This window comes from Prenolepis imparis, unplaced genomic scaffold (genome assembly GCF_030444845.1).
Source record: "Prenolepis imparis isolate NDT839.2.m4 unplaced genomic scaffold, iyPreImpa1.0 SCAF_3, whole genome shotgun sequence".
Classification (NCBI taxonomy): domain Eukaryota; kingdom Metazoa; phylum Arthropoda; class Insecta; order Hymenoptera; family Formicidae; genus Prenolepis; species Prenolepis imparis.
In genome coordinates, this window is record NW_028141161.1 from 16,250,090 (window position 1) to 16,273,168 (window position 23,079).

The 23,079-nt window shown below is 38.6% G+C and overlaps 1 protein-coding gene across 1 annotated transcript; it reads right to left on the reverse strand.

Annotated features, from left to right (window-relative positions):
• Positions 1–196: 196 nt before the first annotated feature.
• On the reverse strand, positions 197–22,935 carry Qsm (Zona pelucida superfamily protein qsm). The gene is made up of 8 exons (XM_083033749.1): positions 22,575–22,935; positions 6,412–6,513; positions 6,231–6,340; positions 5,886–6,061; positions 2,056–2,286; positions 1,616–1,763; positions 1,334–1,478; positions 197–1,242 (listed from the first exon to the last, which is right to left on the reverse strand). Exons 1-8 carry the CDS (start codon positions 22,645–22,647, stop codon positions 998–1,000), a joined length of 1,230 nt encoding a protein of 409 aa, XP_082889875.1. The 5' UTR covers positions 22,648–22,935; the 3' UTR covers positions 197–997.
• Between the last annotated feature and the right edge of the window lie 144 nt (positions 22,936–23,079).

Below are 23,079 nucleotides of genomic sequence, written 5' to 3' on the forward strand. Positions count from 1 at the left end.
CATAATGCCTCTCCTAGATGTATCTCACTACCTAAGAAATTTGTTTAGAAATATTACCTATCTTAATTTACTATATTTTCGCCGATACAGCAACACAGTGCATTATATTTTGACTGACTAAAATCAATCTAAATTCTTTATATGTACCTCATTTATCATTAATATTAAGGGTATTAATCATATGATATAATCAAGGAATAATCATCGTATCGCATCTGTTGTCGGTTTATTTAATTATTTTACATTTTTTACGTAATAATTAGATTGAGATTACGAAATACGCAATTAATTATTACTTACTAGAGAATTAATTAAGTTGCATTACAATATTACACCTCGTCGCACGACTAGGTCTTTCGCTTTCTCCACTCGCAAAGGCCAATTTTCTGGCAGTACTTCATCGAAAAATGCGGCAATTACTTGAGATAAGTAATAAAAAAATATTGAGAAACTGAAATGTCACATATAACTGAAAATTCGGCGGTCGCAAAGTGGAGAAATCTCTTATGTTACTGCTTATTATGTTAGCGCCAAAAGATAAAAGTGTATTCATTTTTCAAGTTCCTTTCGCACGTGGATTTCAAATTCAATTTAATTTTACCGAATTTATCATCTAATAACTGAATTCTCTTTAAATATATCTTTATATCACACGCAAAGTGCTTTAATACGGACAATAATTTTATATTGTATAAAGATACAAATTTCTTAAGAATGGAGCAATTACACTACTTTATTAGCATTACAAAATAAATTCTTTTCAATGCTTTTCTAGGCACATTTTGACTGTATACAATCGATGTGTATGTGCGATCATCATTATATGCAAATATGTAATTGATGATTCGCTGCCATCACGATCGAAAATTCGATTATTAGTGAGCAAGTTAACTATCAAGTTCTCTCAAAAGGGATACTATTTTATTTTTCTTCATGCTTTTAATCTCAGATTGTGTCTTATTTACAATTAGCAATAACGCGAATCTCAATTTCTCTATTACAGAAAGTAGAAACAAAAGAAGACCAAGAGAAGACTCAAGCTCAATGTACTACACGAAGAACCATTGACTACCACCTCGGTGACCTTGTATTTGAATTGTTCCTTAATTTCTTCCGCGAGAAACGCTCTCTCGTGCGTCCTAATTGTCGTCGGATTGGATTGCTCTGCGATTTCTTCGGCGACCACTGCCCTCTCCTTCGTGTGCGTCCTGTTCTTTCCCTTTCTAATGAACTCCGAGAGTACTAATAACATAATTGCGAAATAGGAGCCGTAAACATGATGAATATGCGGTAATTATTCAAACGTTCATTTGCTTCGTGGGATGAATCTTACCTTGATCGATCATGACATCATCCGCGGAATCAACCTTGATGAATGTCGACATGGTTACTTCGAACAATTTGTTCTTGTCGGTACTTGACATCTCAATAGCCCGCCTTTTTCGACCAAATCCGACTTGACCATTGCTACATTCGATCTGAAAAGCACGTATTTAAATACATTTTAATAAATTCGTCTATAAAATAGTAGTGCGGAACAATAAAAAAAATGAATTACGTATAAATATATAGTCATCGATTTAATTGCGTGTTCTATAAAAGAATAAAGTCATACCCCTGGACATTTATCTAAGCAGACATTAACGGTACCGCGAAACTGGACGTAAGTACTTTCAGGAAATTTAAAAGCTCGAAATTTCGCCGTCAGGAAGTCGCCGTCCACGGTATTAAAGTTTTCGAACAAGTAAGGATCGACGGAACACCTGCATACAAAAATTTCATATATTATCAAACATTATAAAATACTAGAACAATACTAGAAAAAAGAATGATATTTTTATATTTTGTTTAAACTTAATTTATATTTTTTAAATATTTTAACATATTTTTTAAACAAATTAACACCTTATTAATATTTTTTGACAGAAATCCGCGAATCGATACAGTTTATCAGCATCGCAGAAACAATGTCAATAATATGCCTTTTTTAAAAAATGGTTTTACAATATTTTTTTAATAGTTATAATCGCAGCAACGTCGATGTTGATTAATTACCCGTTAATAATAATTGTTTCCTCCTGTGTTTTGGTATCGGTAACCAGCATATAAGTCACCAGCAGGCCATAGATCGGGGCTGAATCATTGTCCAAAAATATTTCCATCTGCAACGGTGTGCCAGGACTAACGTTGAGTTCGCCGGTCACCAAGATTCCACCCTGCCTCACTCCGACACCGAGAATAGGAACTGGTGCCGCTCCCGAAATTTCTTCACGTATATCGATCACTCTAAAGTAAGTAAACAAATCATTTTAATTTTTTTAAATTTTACTCTAGAATCACTAGATATTATAAGAGAATTATAATAGTTTGCTTGTCATGGATGCCATATATGCCGTATGTTTTGAATTGCGTTCAACTGTTGTGGAAAAAAAAAAAAAAACCGTAAACCGTAAGGTTCACAGTCGCCTACTTTCCAAAATGAAGTCACGAGGGTGAGCATCTGGTGCGATGATGAATGTTGCGTGTCCAAATATGCAATTCTAATCGAGCGTCAGTTTGTGCACGCCACACCAAAGCGCAAGAAAAACGCGATGACCTGCGGTTATCCGCCGCCGCAGTTATCTCCGTAGAAAGATTCAACCTACTTTACGGTCTTATGCAAATGGCAGAAAATTATGCATACGACCCGCGCAAACGCGATCTATTTTATTGAAAAAAAAAGACTCATCCCCGTGATGCGTGTCGCATTCACCGAACGCGTAAATCAGTTCCAAGTCGGTATGTATGTCCCAGTTTTCTGCAGATTCATCTCTCGCTTCCTCGACATTACGGCCTTGGACCACGAAGAGGCGGATGACATAGATCGTCGAAATCGCGTAACGACGACAGACGAAATAATGAAGATGAATGCTTGTCTTGGAATGGGTAGACCATGAAATTGCTAGCGGCAAAGAAGTCAAAGGCGGCGATAAAGCGAGATAGAAACGAGTTAAGTCGTGCGTTTTTTTAAAATAAAAGACACATGTACACGCACATTTTACACACCCGCGAACGCAATTCAATAATAATGTATCAGAATGTCCAGCGCGAGAATCATTAGCCATTATTACGACTATGACTTGTATTATTTTATTTATACGACTCCGTTCATCCATAGCGTTCATCCATATTCTCTCTTTCTGATTTTTTTCTTTTTTTTTTTTTTATTACTCCAACACACAAAACGCGCTTCGTTAAATCACTTTCTGACGCGTGACGACCTTTTGTACACGCGATACAATAGTGTAAAAACTACTTAATTACCTACACAACTTATTTCTGTGAGGAGACACGCAATGTATTAGACTCGGGAAGAAAACCACCCGAGTGTCTGAACCGGGTCTAAATCGTTAACTCGAGAAAATCCTCATATACTCGAGTATCTCTTCGAATTCTCTTCGAAGTAACAACACTAATCGAATAATCGTCTTTCATAAATCAGTAAGTAGATTCATCTCAGAGCAGGTTGAACATGCGCAATGAGAGAATCGTGCAGTGCCATCGACAGGTAGAAACAGTTACGGGAAGACTCTACGTCGCGTGACTTGGTCCCAGGAAACTCATGCTAGCGGTCCACCACGTGCGGTAATCCAACAATAAAGATTTCACGGTACTCCCGGGAAGCAAAATCCACGGAATTCACGCGAGATCCGATGCCAAGGTGTACGTTCGATTAATGCCAATAAATTAGCGCCGTGGCAGCCGGCGCGGCAGTCGCGATAAAAATTCCCGTCGTGTTTCCCTCGAGAGCACGTCGTCCGCGAAGGGTACTTGAAGAATGTCCGACTCGCGGAGCGACTTTCGTCGGCGGCAGAGGGAAGAGAACATGTAAGATCCACCGACAGGTCTCTCCTTCTTCCCCGGCGACCTTCGTGCAACGCGTTAAAATCTCTCTCGCGCGCGCTCCATAACTTTTCCACCATCTGTAAAGGAACCGTTGCGCAAAGGAACCAACTGCTTCGTATACCACTATAAAATCGACTCGCGTAATGTCACCACGTGTCTTAACTATCCGCAGAATGTCCCGCTATTAAATCCCTCAACAAATCTTACGTCGATCTCATGGGAAGAATTTCGAGAAAGGCTGTCACTTGCAGCTCTTAACATTCACATTTCTTTTCCTTAAATTTCTTCGACGTCTACTTGAATTCTGTGGGAAAAATAAAATTTATTCGAATCTAATGTAAATGAACAAAAACGCATTGTTGGTTAATTACATCGCAGAAATTTGAAACTATGATCAATATTTAATTATTTTTTCAACTTTTTTTCTTGCAATGTCGGATACAATTTTTTTTTGCATCTCAATTCCTGTCCATACCTTGACGATTCTGCGTATGTGTTTTTTTTTTCCGAGTAAACGTAGACCAGCTGGAATAATTTCACACGAGGTGTGAGTGACCCGTCAAGTGTTTTTCGACATGAAGGAGAAAAAAAAAGCAAGGATACCGATTATAGGCCTCGCATATTGAATTATATTACAAGTTTTCCAGCAGCTGCGCGCACGTTCAACCGTTGTGCAAATAAATCAGCGGCATCTCGACTTGTTTACAAATTATAAACCCCTGACGATAACTCCCGCAGTCGTCTAGCTGGCTTCTGCATGCATATTCAGGTCAGGTGAGACGATTTATGTGACGCTCGAATGTGGATCGGAACGACCGGCCATTCTGTAATCATCGAATTTTCCGCACAATTTTACCGTTCTTGATGAGCCTTCCTCACCGCATCTACTTGTGCAAATATATCTTGTTGCTATATATATCTGTCTAAATCCGTCAACTAATTTTACTTTTTCGCTAATAAATTCAAATCGCCATTCAATTAAAAAATGTCGATACGTGTCATGTAGAAAATTGCTCGAGTATGAATTTAATAAAAATAATATCTCACGTTAATTCCCGTTTCACAAGAGCAACGACGAGATCTATATTTATGATGACAGCGATGACATTAGTATGCTTCGATGCCGACCGAAAGGAATACAGTGTAATTACTGCATTATACTCAGTGATCTCAAACTCATTTATTATATGTCATCGTCAAGAAATGTTGAGATAAGAAACATTGATATGAAATATTTTCCGACTTCCCTTCTTCAGGGATGAACGCGGAAGAAGTATATCACTTGTGCAAATTACATTCCCACCTTACATTTAGCGCAAACATAATAATTACCAATATAAATCGAGCAGGAAAAGAAATTAATACGATAATAAATTTTCCTGATTAAAGCTCTATCTGTAGAAAGTCTTCTACATCGCAAATCAATGAGAAACATCGTTTTTTGCACGACGAATCACGCCCGTTGATCCGTGATTGTCATTGTTCACCAAAATGGGTTTGCCAAGATGAGGTTTCTGTGCGTAGGAAGAAACATTTTTTTCTCTCACACTCGTGCGAGAGAGGCGCGACTTCCGGGTAATTAAAACCACTCGTTTGGAGGGATCATTTCGTACGTAGAGGAAGTGTGAGAGGCTCTTGTCTATCGCGTCGTTGTACGACGCGATTAACACTGGCGGATGACTTGGCGAGAAATGAAAAGCCGCGGTCCGAGAATCTCGAGACTGCCAAGTCAAGCTCCTCTACTCCTTCTAATAGATTTGATAAATATCACGCTCATTAGCACGATACCTTCTTACGCGCGATCTCTTCTATTTACGTTGCTTACAGAACTTATAATTTCCGACTTTTTTTGCACGTTATTATTACTCGCGCAGCGATGAATTATACATATTTATCGTAACAACAAAATGAATGACTGCATTCGCGTCACGATGAATGTCAGATATTTTATATATGTTGCAATATCAAATACTTAACATGTTGAATGATTGATGACTTACTCAGGTTCCTGAAAGCCCGCCGGAAGAACGCTTCGCCGTACCGCCGTATGATTGGACGCGATGGTGATTTCTGGCTCCACGACAATTTCGGTGATTACGCATTTCACGGTGAACGTGTGTTTGCTAGAATCTGCTGGCTCCTCCACTATTACCCGATGATAGTACATCTTTTGACCCTGCATCAACAGCCATCAACATTTATAATTCCGATACAACAATTTAATGCCACATTACGTTTAATGTAGAAATTTCAATTTAGATGCAACGTTACGTTATGATAAAGCATAATAGCCCGGACTAGTTTAAAGTTAAAACGGAGATTCGGAATGAAATTGTATGAATTACCGAGACTTTGTTAAGAACTCTTGTAATACCGCATCGCAACATGTCCTGTTCCAGCAATGATAATTTAAACGTGGCAACGCCATCGTGAAATTGTGGCTTACAAGCCTCATCTGTAAAAGTAGAATTTTGTTATATTTTTTATTTATGTGCGATGCGTTAAGTATTTGAAGAGATATTTCACCTGGAAAATGTTTAAATTGTTGAAGATATATCTTCGCCTGCGGACTACTCCTCACTATATCCACCTCCATCATCTGCTTGGTACATCTCACTTTACTTTGTACTGAAATGTAAGTAGAAATATTTTTATTATATTATTAGAAACTAAACCAAAATGTATATGATTTAAAATATTGTAAAAATAAATAATAAGAAAAAGAATAATCTTTATTAAATATATTAAAAGTGTTTTAATATATTTTTTATTTAAAAAAATATTATATAAAACGCATTTAAATATACCTATTATACTGATAACATATAAAACGATATACATTAATATAAATATTATTATGAATTAGCTTTTCTTCAAGATCGAAACTTCTCACTATTGCATTTTTTATATTTTTATGAATAGTATGATGTTCATTTTTCCGATTAATTCTTGGATCGACATTTGAAAAATATAGCTTGAGAATAACTCTCAAGACAATTTACGATTTCATCTTATGGAAGGATGAATGGAAGTTAGCCTTATCCGCAAAGTAAGTCGCAGTATACCATGGGTAATTGCCCCATAAAATCGTAAACGTCTCGACCTTGAAAAGCGAAGAATGCAGCTCGGGAGAGATGCATTCGCAGTGATGTACATCCCACTGGGTTAGACACTGTTTATTCGCGGAGCTCCATCATAGATACTTTCACCGTTATTGACTGACGTCGAGCCGTATATCGAAAGGAACATGTGTCCCCGATCTTGAAGAACAGCTTATGTATTCAAAAAGTTACATAATTTACATAATTCGCGGAATAATCCATGTTTCTATCGCATTTTCTTTCACACGTAAATGTCCCTCTAGTGATTTCGAGAAGATTCTTCCTTAAGAAAAATACACATGATACAAGACTTGTAATCAAGAGTCACGTCTTTGCGAATGTCAAAGTAGGAAGCGACGCGAGAACGATTCTGAGAGGATATCGTCGCGAACATAATTCAACATTAATCTCGAAAGATACGACGCGAGATGGTAATATTTTCTTCGCACTCTTAACGTACGCACTTCGCGACTAGCTTTGCACGCATCAAGCAATAATTTACAATGAAATATCATCGTCACGTGCGCAATGCGCAACTGTTGAAGAACGTGGCGAATGTTCCCTACATGGATAAGGCAACCCAAGAAGTGAACCCATGCAATGTTTCACGCGATGCATCCGACTCGGTCGCGTCTGGGAATAAACAATCGGCCTCCGACAACTACCAACCAAGTCCTCGGTCATGTCGCAATTTCCGATGATAATGAATGACAGAGCGAACAATCGCAAACTGTGACGTTTTAATAATGTTCCGTGAACATTGCTGGTATCATTAATTTCTGTATTCGTTTCAAGTTGATATTCGCTTGACAGAAGAGAAACTTTAAATTAAAAGTATATCATTTTATATTTATATATGTGTGAACGATATTCTTCATAGCTTTCCTTTATTTCCCTATATGATTTCATGTAATCGTGATCAAATAACACGGAGCTATTGCCGCGATAAGGGAGGATAAATAATGTAGCTAGTAGCCAAGATGATTCAATGAGAAATAACCCCGTGTTGAATTTTTTCAGCAACTCATTTGATCGCTCGTGGCGATACCCTAGAAACCGTGGCAGATAGAAGACGGCTTCAACGTATGTTCCGTGCGGGAGCTTCGCAGCAGCCGATCCCGCTCACGAGAGGCAAAGTTAAACAAGCGTCGGCTGACGGACGCTGAACGACCGGTAGAATGTTTAATATACATTGTAGGCAAGCGCGCCTGCATCAGGAAGTGCACGCCGGGGAGAGACTAGCGCGTTTCCTTTTATTACCTCGGCAGACAAATTGATGTTCAGCGGCAGCCGGTCGGGAGTCCGCCGCGCTCACTGCGCTCGAGGATTGCAGCACTACGGAGGATTAGCAGGTACTGTCTGACAGGCGTTGATCAAGTCCTCGGCGAGTCCGCGTCGCGTCGTTTCCGCCGAGACGACCGGACGGAACGAAATGACACCGACGAGTATGAAATCCTCGCGGTATTCTAACCGCGGGACCATCCGTCTCTCGTTACGTTATGTCAGAAGACATAGAGAAGGGTTTATCTTTCGAATCTTAAGCGTCGATTTTCATCTCTATCCACGTGATACAGTCACGTCACGTACGAAGCGAGAGAAGGACGGTCGAGAGAGAATATTCCTTCTATCCTCGTCGCGTTGAAATTGTTCTGTCCACTTAATATGCGACGACTCGTTTTCATCAGCATACTCGCTGGCTCGCCAATGACTAGCAGAACGACACGACGATGTTGTCGTCCTTTTCTACGTTTTGCGGCGAAAAGAGTCATTTTCCACTTTTTTTTTCGCGAAGTGTCACCCTTGACACAACAAACGTGCCACGAATTAACGACTTCCTTTCTGGTAGTCATCCCCGGACCTAGACCCTTATCTAGGCAGACTTTATGCTACGTCCGTCAAGTCAAGTCGTGTCCTGCGCGCGCAGTTAACGCGTAAATTACATGACTGTGCAACGTGTCGCTTTTAAACATCGCTACGAAGGCACAGCGGTCTTTTACATTAGTAAGTTTAAGCAAAGACCTGCGAAGGTAGCGAAGGCGCGAGTCGCAGCCGATCTTCTGCCGATCTCGAAGAGAAGGAGGTCCGTGACCTTAGCTTCCCGCCCTCGGCCATCGCTCCCCGTCGAGCTGGCTACCACTCTTCTACTTCTTCCTCTTCTTCTTTATCTTCCTTCACCCACTGTTCTTCCCTTCTTCCTGCACTTGCCATAGCGGCGTGATTTTTTTCTCGGCTTGGTCACCGTCGTCAAAAGCAACAATCCAGTACACTTCCGCACCTGCATTGTTCTGCTAGAAAGCTACAAATTGCCTACTAGATTGAAGATTATCAAACGTGCAAAGAAAATTCTTCGCTCAAAGAATTGAACTAGAAAGTTCCAGACAGAAAGGATTAATTAAACTGAGGCTGAAATTAACCGACGTTGGCGAGGTCAGGTTCCAAATCAATCAAAATATGTCAGGTAGAATAGAAACTCTTTATGTATTATTATACTTTCTGCCATCCTGTCCGTCCTGATCGCGCTCATCTATCTCGCGCATTAAACTCGCCCGAGATTATTCGCGGCTACACACGTATTATCGGGCATAATTATCAGTTTCAAATGTGGTGCACTCGCTAATCCCTCGATCTCGGCCCGAGGTCCGTGAACCTGGTCTTCTTCTTCCACTTTTTTTACGTCTTTCCTCGCGCCGCCTCTTTATCCTTCCTTATTATTCGATGTTTCTTATTTTTCTCCCCTTATTTCTTCCTGCACTTCTCTTCTACCATTAAACTTAAGAAGGCACTACATACACCTCTGATCCTCCCGTCGATCCTGGGAGAGTTCCGCTTCTCTCTCCTTCCTTCACTACTTCTTTCTTTTTCTTCTTTACAACATGCTTTACCATGGTATATTACCATGACCACCCCCGTTGCCATTCGTGCATACTCTTCGACGCGCCGTTTCCTTCGACTCTTGTAAGATTAAGATTTTCGCAAGATAACCGATAATGACCTCTCGACTGATGAGGAAGAGATCCGCGACCTCCGACCTTCTCTTCTCCTTCGTGTGTCTTCAGCGCGTGGACTCTCGCTTTTGCATACTTTTCGGTTTGTAACTCGTTATTCAATTCGCCAAGGATCAAGATTAATTTTTCACCGATTCCTCGTGACCCGGTTCACTCGACCCACTCTCTTATGCTCGCTTCCATTATCTTCGACGCGGTTTTTGCCCGACAAGCTTACCTTACCGCACCGCCACTTTACTTTCGTTTTTGTATTCCCGTTAACGCGCCTAAATCCTCTCAAGAGTAACGAGTCCATCGCGCCGTAAAACCCCGCGTTATTTTCAGGTTCAAGCCTTTCTTAAGATAGAGCGAAATTGAGGAAAATTCTGAAAAAAGTTCGGGCCCTTCCCTTTTTCCTTTGCTTAGGTCCCCCTTAGGTTCCATTTGGTCCCTATTTTTCATTCTTCAGTGAAGCAGCAGTCGACTGCTCGGATGACCGGTTTGGCTGATAACGAGTCGATTTCTGACGATATTTTATATTTCTCTTGGACGGACGAGCGGCTACCTTGTTGCGCTACCACGAAGAAGTGCAGTAAATTGCGCCAATTTACGATCGAAATTACAATAATTTGTGGCTATTACTGCGATGTGTTAAGATGAGAACCGAGATGAATAATTACATTCCTGCGCGCGGTTGCGTTCGAGCTCTCGCGAGGATCGAACGCGCAGGATCGACGGTCCTATACGTGCTGACTTTACTAGGACAAGGTAAAAAATCAACACGTTACATGACTATTGCATTTGAATACTTTGTTGTTGTCGGAAGTGATTAAGCTTTAGATAATGTAGGCACTAATACTTAAATTGGCTGGTCCTGGGGGAACATAAACATTCGCGTTTACGAAGACGCGGCTTCTTCTTCTCAAAAGTAATTATTCTTGTTACACCAGCGGCATAGCATAATAATAATCCGCATAATTTTCTCTCTCTAAACGTACGAAAATGAAGAAACTGGACAACGGTAATCGCGACGGAAGGAGACGATCGTATATTACAGTAATCAATTAGTATTCATGCGGGAAGTTATCGCGTACGCGTGCTAGCGGTGCATAACAGTACCGAAGGATCGAAGGAGAAAAAAAAGTGGACAAACGGGCAAGTTTTTTTCCCCACAAGTTTTTCGCGAGATAGACCCAAAACGAGATGAGCGACGCAGGAAATTCTCGTTACGGAGTGATATGACTCGTCGTGTTAAAACGTTATCAGTTAGCGTTATCTATTGTATATTAAATATGAACCGTTATTGGCGCAAAACCGGATCGCACCACTTTGAAAACCCATCATCTCGCACAAATAGAAATATGACAGTGACTCAGGAAAATATGATTTTCGTAATAGAGGAAGCGTTATTGCAACGTTGTATATTTTAAAATTACAATTATGCAAAGAGTAATAGATTATCACTTCGTTTCTCTATAATTACGAAGATAAGTCTCCTCTAAAATAATATCGCATGATATTAATTGATCATTTGACTCTTCGCGGATATAAAAATCTTTATATATAAACAGGATAAATGCTATATATAGCATAAGTTTATTTTTTGACCTCCATTGTGGCTTATTTTTATTCACTCCCGTTATATCTGCCGTTCGTAAGTTTTAAAAAAAATATATAAAAGCATCGCGAATCGTTAAATGATGTATGACTCCTCTTGTAGCGTAATTACAAACGCTTCGCATTAATCGGTGTAATCTCCAGCCGCTACTGTTCCGCTACTGCCTGTATTTATCCTCTCCTCTACGGCCTTGCTCAAGTAGTACGAAAATCACATATCCATATACCGGATCTTATTTCTTACGTTTATACATTTCATCCCATTGACTTAATCGTCGTTCATTAATTGTAAGCAGTGCGCAAAAGAGTTTTTTTCTAAAAAAAAAATCTTAAATTTTTCTTCATTGATTCACGAAACTCTCTGTTAGATCGATAAAATTCGTAAATCACTTTGCGAATTATGCGTTAAATTTAATACAACAATTATATTTACCGTTATCATATTATAATTTTAATATCAATAGGTATCTGCATTATTATTCGTGGAGCGTTAAGACGATGATCGAACTCCGTGCGAGAGGATATATATATATCGGTAACCATATAACAGGATCGAAAGTTCTTAATCAATGCAACGCGTCGAGTGATAAAAGAAGAGCACAGGCGAGCACCAGGCGAATCCATGCGGTAACGGTGATTTCATTCCGGTTGCTTTTGCCTGCCGCCATTAATACGCCAGTTACAAGGGCCTCAAGCACAGTAAATCATTGATCATCAGTGATCATTAGCGGTTCACAATTCTGTCGATCGAAACTCGTAGAAATGACGGAAATCGCAAGACGGCAGAGGGAGGAAAGCCGATACAGATCGAGGATTAGTGCACACGGATCATAAGGCACGTATACCGATAAGTATCTTAGTTAGTGCCCTCTTCGATACTTTCTCTGCCGACTTCCTGGATCTGACTAGATTATTATACCCAGCGGGGGAACGATGTTTCGGTTGCAATCGGATTGGCACGACCTGGGTGCCTATTATACGGTTCTTTGGGTGAGTTTGCTCACGAGGTGAAAATTACAAAAGTGAGAGGTTCGCTAGATTATCTATGATTTTATTTGTCGAAATCTAGTGAATCTCTCATTTTTGTAATTTTCACCTCGTGAGCAAACTCACCCAAAGAACCGTAATAAGCTTGATGGCTCTGTGCAAACCGCTTGTAAAGTTTATGTGAACTATAGTTGTGACATAAGTTATTTTACACAAATAGGAAAACAATGATTTTTGCTTGCTTAAGTTAATAATTATTATAAATTGTTTTTAGAATTTATACACATATGTATGTATATACATAAATTAATTTTTTAGCATAAAAAATTGTTATATTAGTCAATTTATAATCTTATTTATATGGATTGATTATGTGCGCTTTTCTGATAAAAAATGCATTACAATATTTATATTTTATTCGTTAATAGAATGATCGTTACAATGCATTTGTCTCTTTTTTGTATTAAACTCTATACATATAAAGTAAACAACCTTGCGCATGTATCTTTAAAATAAAATACGTTGACTCTATTTTATGATATGCAAGTCTCGTATCGCGTGTTATAATTTTTATTTTTAAGACATGTCGCATGAAAGGCAAAAGGAATCACGTAATAGAGGAAACGCGTTCAGTGACAGTAATATAATCGGATATCACAGTCGAGAATCGCGAATCTCGTAACATCGACTGAATGATTACAAATCACAGGAGAGCCATTTCCTTTAAAAGCGATGTCCACCTTTGGAATTCGGTGTCTCTCTCGCAGTGTCGTTTATATCAACGCTACTGTATGTCACTATCGCGAATAATTGATAGCACGGAAGGAATCGGTCGTGCATCACGTACTGACTCTCTTGGGAAAGCTTAAGCGGTTTGTCAGAGAGAAAATGGACAAGTTAGAATAAATAAATCCCCAAGAAGCCAAACTACATACGATATTAATCTCGAATTCAAAATTATCATTGTCTTTTAGATCTGATGATTGACTTTATCGTTTTGAGAAACTATTTCTGATATCTCTCTTCATATTTTAAAATCAATTGCAGAAAAATATCTTATATTAATTCGTAGATTACTAAATATGCAAATAATATTTTTGTCTTATTTAAATAATATTTCTTACAGAAATTGAAATAATTTTGACGAACTGCACACATACACACGCATATATATATTTTTTATTAAATTAGAATAATAATTGAAACGCGTCTTAAATTCTGTTTCCCGTTGAAACACTCTTATCACCTGGAGCGTGTCGGTGCAGGAGATGCAGCGAAAAAGCAATGAATTATTTATAACGTCACTGGGTATACAAATTATGCGCACTATCCGCGAATTACCGTTATATATGCATTTTCGGTAATCTTGAGAGGACGATTAAGTCGGTGTCCCGCAGAGCCTGGCCACATGATTATTTAAATAATTTTATGGTTCGGCACTTCGGCGCACAAAGCACGTGTCATTATTTTATTATCGCTTATTGTACACTTTTTCGATCTGCATTCCGCAGATACTATCCGCGAATCCTAACGAGCTATGCAAACTTTTCTCCCATAAATTCCCGTTCGTGATTATCGTGGTGCAAAAAATAAAATTATGCAAAAATCATAAATTAATTTATTTCAGTTATTTGGATGTGTTCAGTTTACTGTCAAATCTGTCAATGGAACTCATTATTGCAAAAAGAAATGACTCGCGCACGTAAAAATTATAAGTATATAAGTTTTAATTTTTAATTTGCAAAATTTCACACTTTTTGTTTTATTTCTTGAAACATTATTTGATTCGATCTATAATGCTATGTATCTCGCGATAGATATGATTGCAATCAATTCTCGTTTACTGCTTCATAATGACTATTGACATTATGGTAACAGAGATATCGCTTGACAATCGGTCATTTAGAATCAATTTATACTCGTCGAGCCGATGAAGCGGGGCCGGAAGGAAAAGAGAGGGAAGAAATAGGATCCATTATTATCCCGGATGCTTCCCTGCGCGTGTGACTGTCATCTTCGAGATATCGGAACGAGTCTCGAGTTTATCTGTACGCGACTTCCGGCAATCCGCTCTATTATCCAGACTGTGCTAGACACAACCCGAGCACGGAATACATTTTCCAGAGGATACTTCGCACAGCGCGCAGCGCTATCTGATCACAGGATTTAATTGTTTCCTCGAATCCCTCTTTCTCTCGAAGGAAGGTGCTCGGTAAGGGGTAATAATGCAATAACGTGTATTTTTATAGTCGTGTTATAAAAGATATATTACAGATAAATTATTTGGTAAACAATCTGTAAACAGTATCTTTTCTATTTATCGACAGTATAAAATATAAACGGATTATTTAATTAAATTTCTTGCACATGATCGCGTTAAACTATTAATAAATGTTTCCTGTATCGAAATTCGTCGTCGAGATAAAAGAGTCGTTAAAAGAAACTCATAAATTGTTACTGCAATAAAATAACTTTCTTATTTTTTTTAATTAATAGCTATTTAATTAGGCCGATCTAATTAGTCGCTATGCGATAGTTGCTCGAAGTCAGAATGAAACGTATACGCGCGAGAGCCGCGGTTGATGGAATAATGTTAACATGTAGAGATAATTATAGAATGTGAGTCAAGAGAGAAGATTTAAAAAAAAATATAATTGCAATTATAACGAATACATCACGTGTAGGGAGAAGAAGGAGGAGACAAAGTCCCTTTTGCCCGCAATGTATGTACAACAGTGGCCGCGTATCCGTAAATATACGTACATACATAGCTGCAGCAACAGGTGCAAATGACGAACGATAAGAGTAATTACAGGTAAACTGAAATGACAGACTATGACGATCCACGTAGGGCACACATCCTCGTTTATATCCGCCGTTTCTTTATCGTGTGATAATCAAGTGGCATGCCGATAGAAAATAATTTCGCTCGCCGAGCTTGCGAACGAAACCTTGTCTTCTCCTGACGCTATTATTAAATTGTTACATCAAGTGCGTGCTTCGGTTTAACATAGTTATGCTCGTTTCATTTTCAGTATAATTTTCTGCCTGATTAAGGCAACACTGATTAATGCAGATCATATAACGTTCGATGGAAGTATTTGCTACGCTTTGCATGCTCGTGTTTTTACTTTTATTCTTACTTCGCTATTTCGAGTATTTTACGAGATCCACTCTACTGACTTCCTTACAAAACAACCGCGTGATTATTTTTATTAGCATTAATTTTTGATGACTCCACATGTTTATTGCTTGTTACACTGAAAATAATCACGAATGCACGCAGCCAGATGCATATGTGCCTGCTAAAACGTATTCTAAGCTTCTATGGGAAGTGAGTGCGCTCACGCACACATTTCAAAATTTATTACGCACAAACATAGTCATCACGGTGCAGTTTCTTAGTGAGTTTTCTCCGTTGGTCTTACTTATGTATGAATATTAATGTTGAAGCAACTAACCGAGTTAATGGCTTATTAAGTATAACCTGTATATTAGAAGTATAAAATCTCGATGCTTCGGTAATCAAGCTTTCGCAATTAATCAAATTAATATCGAGAATTTTACGTTTGAATGTATATTTAATTAAGATATATTCATGTCGTGGGTGCGATGTCGTTTTGATCAATAGAGTGGGAATTAATAACGGATTTTTCGAGAATCGTCGGTCCCGGTGCACGGTATCCGACAAAATAAAAGATCACGTATGATTGATGATTAACTGATTATACACGTGCCTAATGACGAAGTTTGCGTGTAACCTGTGGCTCGCTGCTCACCGGATCATTATCAATCACGAAAATGAACGCTTTTGACAGCGCGAAAGAGAGGATAGGGCGTAAAGAGAACAGCGATTTATACGAAATATAGTTCTTTTATCGAGGGAGAAACGAACCGAGAACACGAGAAAAATAGCAGGATAATATCATTATGTGATAAATGGTGCAACTTCGATGAGTAAACAATTTCGTTCCGCACATTATTCATGTATATTCGTCGCATTTGCGCTCCTCGGACGCGGAACAACAAGCCAAAATTCCTCTTTTTTACCGTATCAAATTGCCAGATATTGCGAAGAAATCATGTTGCTAATGACAATGAAAAAAATACTATTTAATGACCGTCATTAATTATACATTATCGAAAAACTGATTCCATATGATTTTAAAGTTTGTGAAGTTTCACGGGAAGTCATCACATTCAGATGGTTCAAAACGCGCTATTTCCCTGGCAACCCTAATGATACGGTAGAAGGTTTTATTCGGTTCTTTTTAAACGACGATCACGAATTACCACCTTAATGCATCCCAGCACACAATTTCTCAGGTAGATTTATCATAAAATTGTTCTATTTATAACAGTTGGGGTTTATATTAATATAATTAATATGAAGTGGAAAAGAGTCTTTCATTAATCCATAACAAACATTTTATATGCGTGACATGGAAAAGTCTTGCCTCTGCAAAATTATATGCAATATTTCTCGTAAATGACGAAATAGAAAAAGCCATAAAAAATTATCAATTGTGCAAAAGTGCGTTTGTTAGCATATAACAGAAAATTCGTTTGTGTATGCTCTTGTCTGTTCACATATCTTCAAGTATATACGACACGCATGATGCGTGCACACGCGCTCATCCGCAACGCATATACCGAGTGACACACGTGTACACGAGTGGTTCGACCGGTATCCGCCATATTTGGCTGGGCCCCACACATACATACATAAAATACAAACGTAGAAACTTCTGGGAGAAGAGGTCATGCTCACGAAAGATATCGACGTAAAGATACGATATAAGACGTCCATAAGACGATAAGCTGGAGATATCTCGAAACAAACTATCAAAAAAGAAACTTCGAAAAGTGCTCCCCTCTTTTATAAATATCAAACTGGTATTACGAGATTTTGAACGATTTACTAATAAATCAGTAAAGAAAAAAAAACATTGCAACGCACATTAAACGGATATAATTTACACGCGTGACAAACGTATAAACTTTGCATAATTAAAATCTATGATAAAAAGTTAGGAAAAAATTAATTCATATTTCTCAAATTTTTTTTAACTAGTAAGTTTTTTCATGTGCTTAAAATTTGCTTAAAATGAATTAAATTCATAATTAACAACAAACACATTTAAGTATTCATCAATTTGAAAAGGAATTATCGCGCGTTAGAAAAGAAACAATTATGGAAAAATGGTGAGTTTATGCTTAAGATACATCAAGATGATCGTTAACTACGCGATAAAGGGTCTGTCTTTCTCTCGATGGGTTGAACCGCTATTCATGAAGCTATCGCAAAAATGACATGTCAGGGTTCACTATCCATTGACGTTCTTTTCCACGTGCCACGTCGAAGTAACTGTTCAAGACATCGTTTAATTTGTGACTTACAAGAAATTGTACGTTTACTGTCATTGCCATTTCAGGCGGATTCAACATGCCATATTGACCTTTGACCACTTCTTTTTTTGATACCTTCGCACCTATAGCAAAATGCATATCATTATCTCTCGCATATAAGTAACAAGCGGAGATGCTTGATGGAATGAAACTAGAATCGTCGAGTTGAAGAATATTGAAAGGTGATAACGAGAAATGCTAAAAGAAAAATATGTTAAATAGTAAAGAAATCATGGTTCTAATTGCAAGGAGAAACGATCTTTGCCGATAGCATGTCTGGATAGCTTGATGGAAAAAAGTGTAGCCGTTATGTCAAACACACATGCACGTCAATGCACGATTATATCTAGTACATATGTGCCAGCGATCGATCTTAAGATAACCATCTTAGGACTTTGATTCCTCTGTGTGATTAATGGCATTTTAATAGATCATTCACTTTGGCAAGCCATCACACTTCATCGCTCTTTAGACATCTTTTTTTATTAATTTTTTATTCGCGCATTATATTTATATATACAACTCAAAGACATTGTGATCCACGAAAACTGTTTTGTTATAAATTATTTTATAATAAATGTGAAAACAAGAAATCTGAACAGTGACCTTCTTCATCGTTAGATAGATTCTTTATCGATCTAAAAATCCGTGATCGGACCTTTGGGAAAAGCTTCGATCGTTTTGCTGGAAACCGGAGCTCGACCTTTTTGGCCTTTTCTCGGTGCTCTCCATGATGCTCTGTCCAACGCGTCCCTGCAGATCAGCAACCGGTTTTCCTATGGCCTCTCCCAACCGATCCCTCACTCCTACTCTCACTCCCACTTCTGTGTTTCTCATTTCAGAACCCCGTGCATTCTCCATATCCTATATTCTCATCCCTCACAGTGCCATAACACTACGGCGCCAACACATCTCTCCAAATTTATGCCTCCGAGGATGAGTATTGTCGGCAACGTGTTTTGCATTGTGAGGATATTGCATTGGATCATTGTATGCAAGTCTAAATATAATGTAACCTCTTGATTTTAATATTATCCCCAGAGATGCGTGATAGAAGGGAAAGGAGACAGACTGATGATCAAGTGCCTTCATTTGATTCACTTTCTCGTGATTACTTATTTGGCACACAAGTGTCATCGTTTAAATATCAGTGACAATCGTGAAAAAAGTATTTGAAATTTTTATCAACATTTTTACGAGCCAGATATATACGTCCCAATTTCTATGATTTATTTGAAAAGTGATCGCATTACTACCTTTTCCATGATACAAACCAAAAGTGACTTAAACAAGTTGAGAAGCGATATGTAAGGAAAGAGAAGTCTCGCTTATTCAAGTTATATATTTTTTTTTACCATTTGTAAGATTCACATACATGTAGCGACATTATGTATGTTAAAATGCAACTTCTTTCTGCAATCTTTGATTTAATTTTTTTATTAACTTCGGAAACATAATCTAAATATTTCAACGTTGGATGTAGCTTCTAATTAGCTACGCAACTGGTTGTTCCTCATGCAATTCTCGTTATATCTCATTCCTGGCTATGTATCTGAGATCATGAAGAGCAGAGACGACTCGGTGAAACTGTTTTGCCTCACCTTTTTTCCGCTCGGCGAGCGTTTTCGCTTTCTGATAAAACTCCTTGCGGTTTCTAGGCTGGATAATGAATAAATAATAACTTTATGACTCGCATATGGGAAAAATTCTGCAAGCAACAGCTAGGTATACAAAAAACGCTAGGAAGCGAGTGGTTTTGAAACCGCGAGAAATCTCATTACCCTTGAACACGCGCGAGTGCGGCCTGACGCTTCATTTTAACAGAGCGCGCGTCAATTTTCTGCATGACTCCATTCTCTTCACATTGTCGATTTTTTTTTAATCCACCGGCGATAATATGCGCATAACTTTGCGGCGGAAGCAATACGTCCGTTCGCGGATCGAAATATTTGCGGTTCGCACATTTGCGCTCTAGCAATTAAGTATAATGTTAATAGCCGCGATAGCAACAAAATAAGGAAATAAGCGCAGCAAAAGTGAGCTACTTGGATCGAGAATTTCACCTTCTCTTTCCTCGTCATCTCCTACTCGCACACAGCATCCACATGAACGGACCGATGTATTTTAGTACCCCGTTCTGCAAAACGATGCAAAATCTCGAAGATTAAAATCTCGTTAATGAAGTAAAAGAGGGGTACAACTTTCGCGATTCTACATCAAGCAATTTTACTCTATGTAAATACTTCTCTAAACAATATTATATACTTAAATATTTTACACAGCTTTACAAATGACATAGGTGTTTCTTTCATAGACACACAATGCGATATCGTCAAGATAAGAATGAAATATTTGATTATTTTATTTTTTAAAGCCATTTTGGATTGCACATGATTATTTTTTATATATCATTAATGTCACATTGTAGACTCGGATACGTTCCAAAAGGAAGACTCGCCAACGCACATAGGCGAATCTTTAATCTTCGATCATTCTTTCCCGTTACGAACGCATTAGTGCGGGAGCTACCTCACATTGTTCGGCTCTCCCTTTAATTCCCGGACGGTAGTCAGTTAAGATCGCACCGCGTATTCTAGCAGAGAACGAAGGGTGAATGAGAATACAAGTGCGTAATCACAAGCACGGAAAATTGCATTCCCGCTTACCTTCCCTTTCTTTCCGCGACTCTCGCAATAGATTTTTATTTCTTCTCTCTCGCATCCGCGATCGTAAGTCGGCTTAATTACGCCCATTACATGTATGCCTGGGATAATCAATTTCGCCGACTTGCGAATGAGAATTCGACATAGTCCTCGACGGGGGGTACTGATACGAGAAAGGAAGTCGATCGCAATCTATCTATTACGATGAAGGGTTAATACAAACATGTTACAGCGAACGAGGAAGAAAGGAAGAAGAGAAGACGAAATCGAAATTTTTCTTTTATTAAAAAATCTATATTAAAAGATCTATTAAAGATTTATTAAAATTAAAATTAGCCAATATTGAATTTATTCCTTCAAATATTACAAAAGAAGCATAGCGAGAGTTTTTGCAAAACCTTGATATATTATTTTTACACCGAACATGATTTCATTAATCGTTCTAATTTACGTAACAAGAGATTGGCAATTTCTTAGTACAAATATAGACACGGCTATGTTGAAAGATCTCGATAAAGTCATAGCGTGATTCATCGCTGTTTGATTACTCAAATACGACGAGGTAAGTCGCACGAGACGTATGCATAAATTTTCACGAGAGAGAAAGAAAGAAAGAGCGAAAAAGAAAAAATCGCGGAGTAATTATTTTCCATGCGTGTTTTTTCTTATGCAATCCTGTGCGCAATCACACTAATTTCACCCTTGTGAAGCCACACAATTCATTTAATGTATCTAGCTGTTATTAGGGTTAATTAATTGTACGTCAACACGAAGACTCATTGTCAGTGAAAACAATTGGAGAAGCCTCGATTCTCAAGGCGATTGAACTTGCAAATCGGCCATTCCAATTAATACAATCTTATACATCTATATATAATGGTGCATAATTAATTTTATTTAAAAAGGACCGATAGTTTTCAATCCATTTGGTTTTTCTCATTTGTTCGAAACCGTACTTAACGGTTATCTTTAACGGATAATTAACCCCCGTCTTGTTCTAATTGCAAATGTCGCACGATTACAAGCTTCGTTCGTTAACTGTTGTTATTTTTTAATTGCACATTGCGCCAAGGATGATGCCATGCGAGCGCGCGCATTGTTTGCACACCTCGTATGAATTTCACTTCCGAGAAAAACGTCTTGAACGAGAAGATATTCCGCATGCCTCGTAATATCGCGTGACAGACACAAGGAAGGTATGCAGCGGTTAAATATGATCCGGAAATATATCGGAGAATTCATTCTTCGTGCCTGACTATTTTTGAGAGAGACGCGATATCCCCGCTTGTTATCGAAGAAAGCTTCTCAGTTGCGAAACTATCGCATTCTACGTGCAGATTCGTTGTCGGTTTGTTCTATTGTTGTCGGGTATTATCATTTTTATAAATAACCGAGCCGTGAAGCGAAGTAGAAAAGAAACGTCACAGTAACGAGCTTAAAGTCAGTCATAACGAGCGCATTGCGCGACGCATGAGAGAACGTTTCAACCTTGACTGGCGCTTCAGGTAACTATGATCCTCGTGATACTTTGTGGGCATCGCAATCTAGGACATGCTATTTAGATGCGCGCGCGTGCATCAGGTGCTTCGAAACTTTACGATGCATTCTGACAGCTGCATTATACGGCTTATTATTCCTCTACCGCGATTGGTGTTATAATCGCTTTAAAAACAAAAGTATGTCACTTTCACGTTCGCACAACTGTCCTACAAATTATTTCCTTCCTATTCATTATTATTCATAATTTGCTGCTAAGAGTGGATATCACCAGGATATCTTTTCGATGTAGGTAAATATTTTTTCATGATGTGTGCATGCATTTCTTATATAATTTTTCTCTATTTAAAACTTGTGTTCTTTGTGCTAAATAAAATCACGTGATAAAGAGTGATCACAAAAATTATTAAATTTAGACATATATTGCTCACCATTGGCGCGTACAAGCCCGACAATGCATATCCAGCACAGGGCCAGTCTCCAGAAACGGTCAGCCATGTCCATTCCCTAGGTAATTACGAAACGCTCGCGGACTGTGTACTCGCGATCCGCGTCGAGGACAAATAAAGAGAGAAGAAAGAGGAGAACGAAGGAGGAAAGAAAGAGGGTTCGAATATTTTCGTATTATTCGCGACGAACTCTCATTTAGTCGGACATGCTCGGCTCTCTCTACGTAGGAACGACTCTCCTCTCTCACCGTCACCGCGAAATCTTGTGTCGCGAATAAGCCCGTCGATGGAAAGGACCGAAGACCAAAATGGGCCTTGATGAAGACGCGCGAGCGATGTTCTCCGTGCGTGCACGCGAGAGACACTGACGGGCCCAGCGAGTGGCGGAAGAGTTTGAACCGTCAGCGGACCCAGACTGCAGCATCGACCAGTGGCGTAGAAATGGATCAGACGCCTTATGGTGTAACGTATAAGTTTATATAATTTT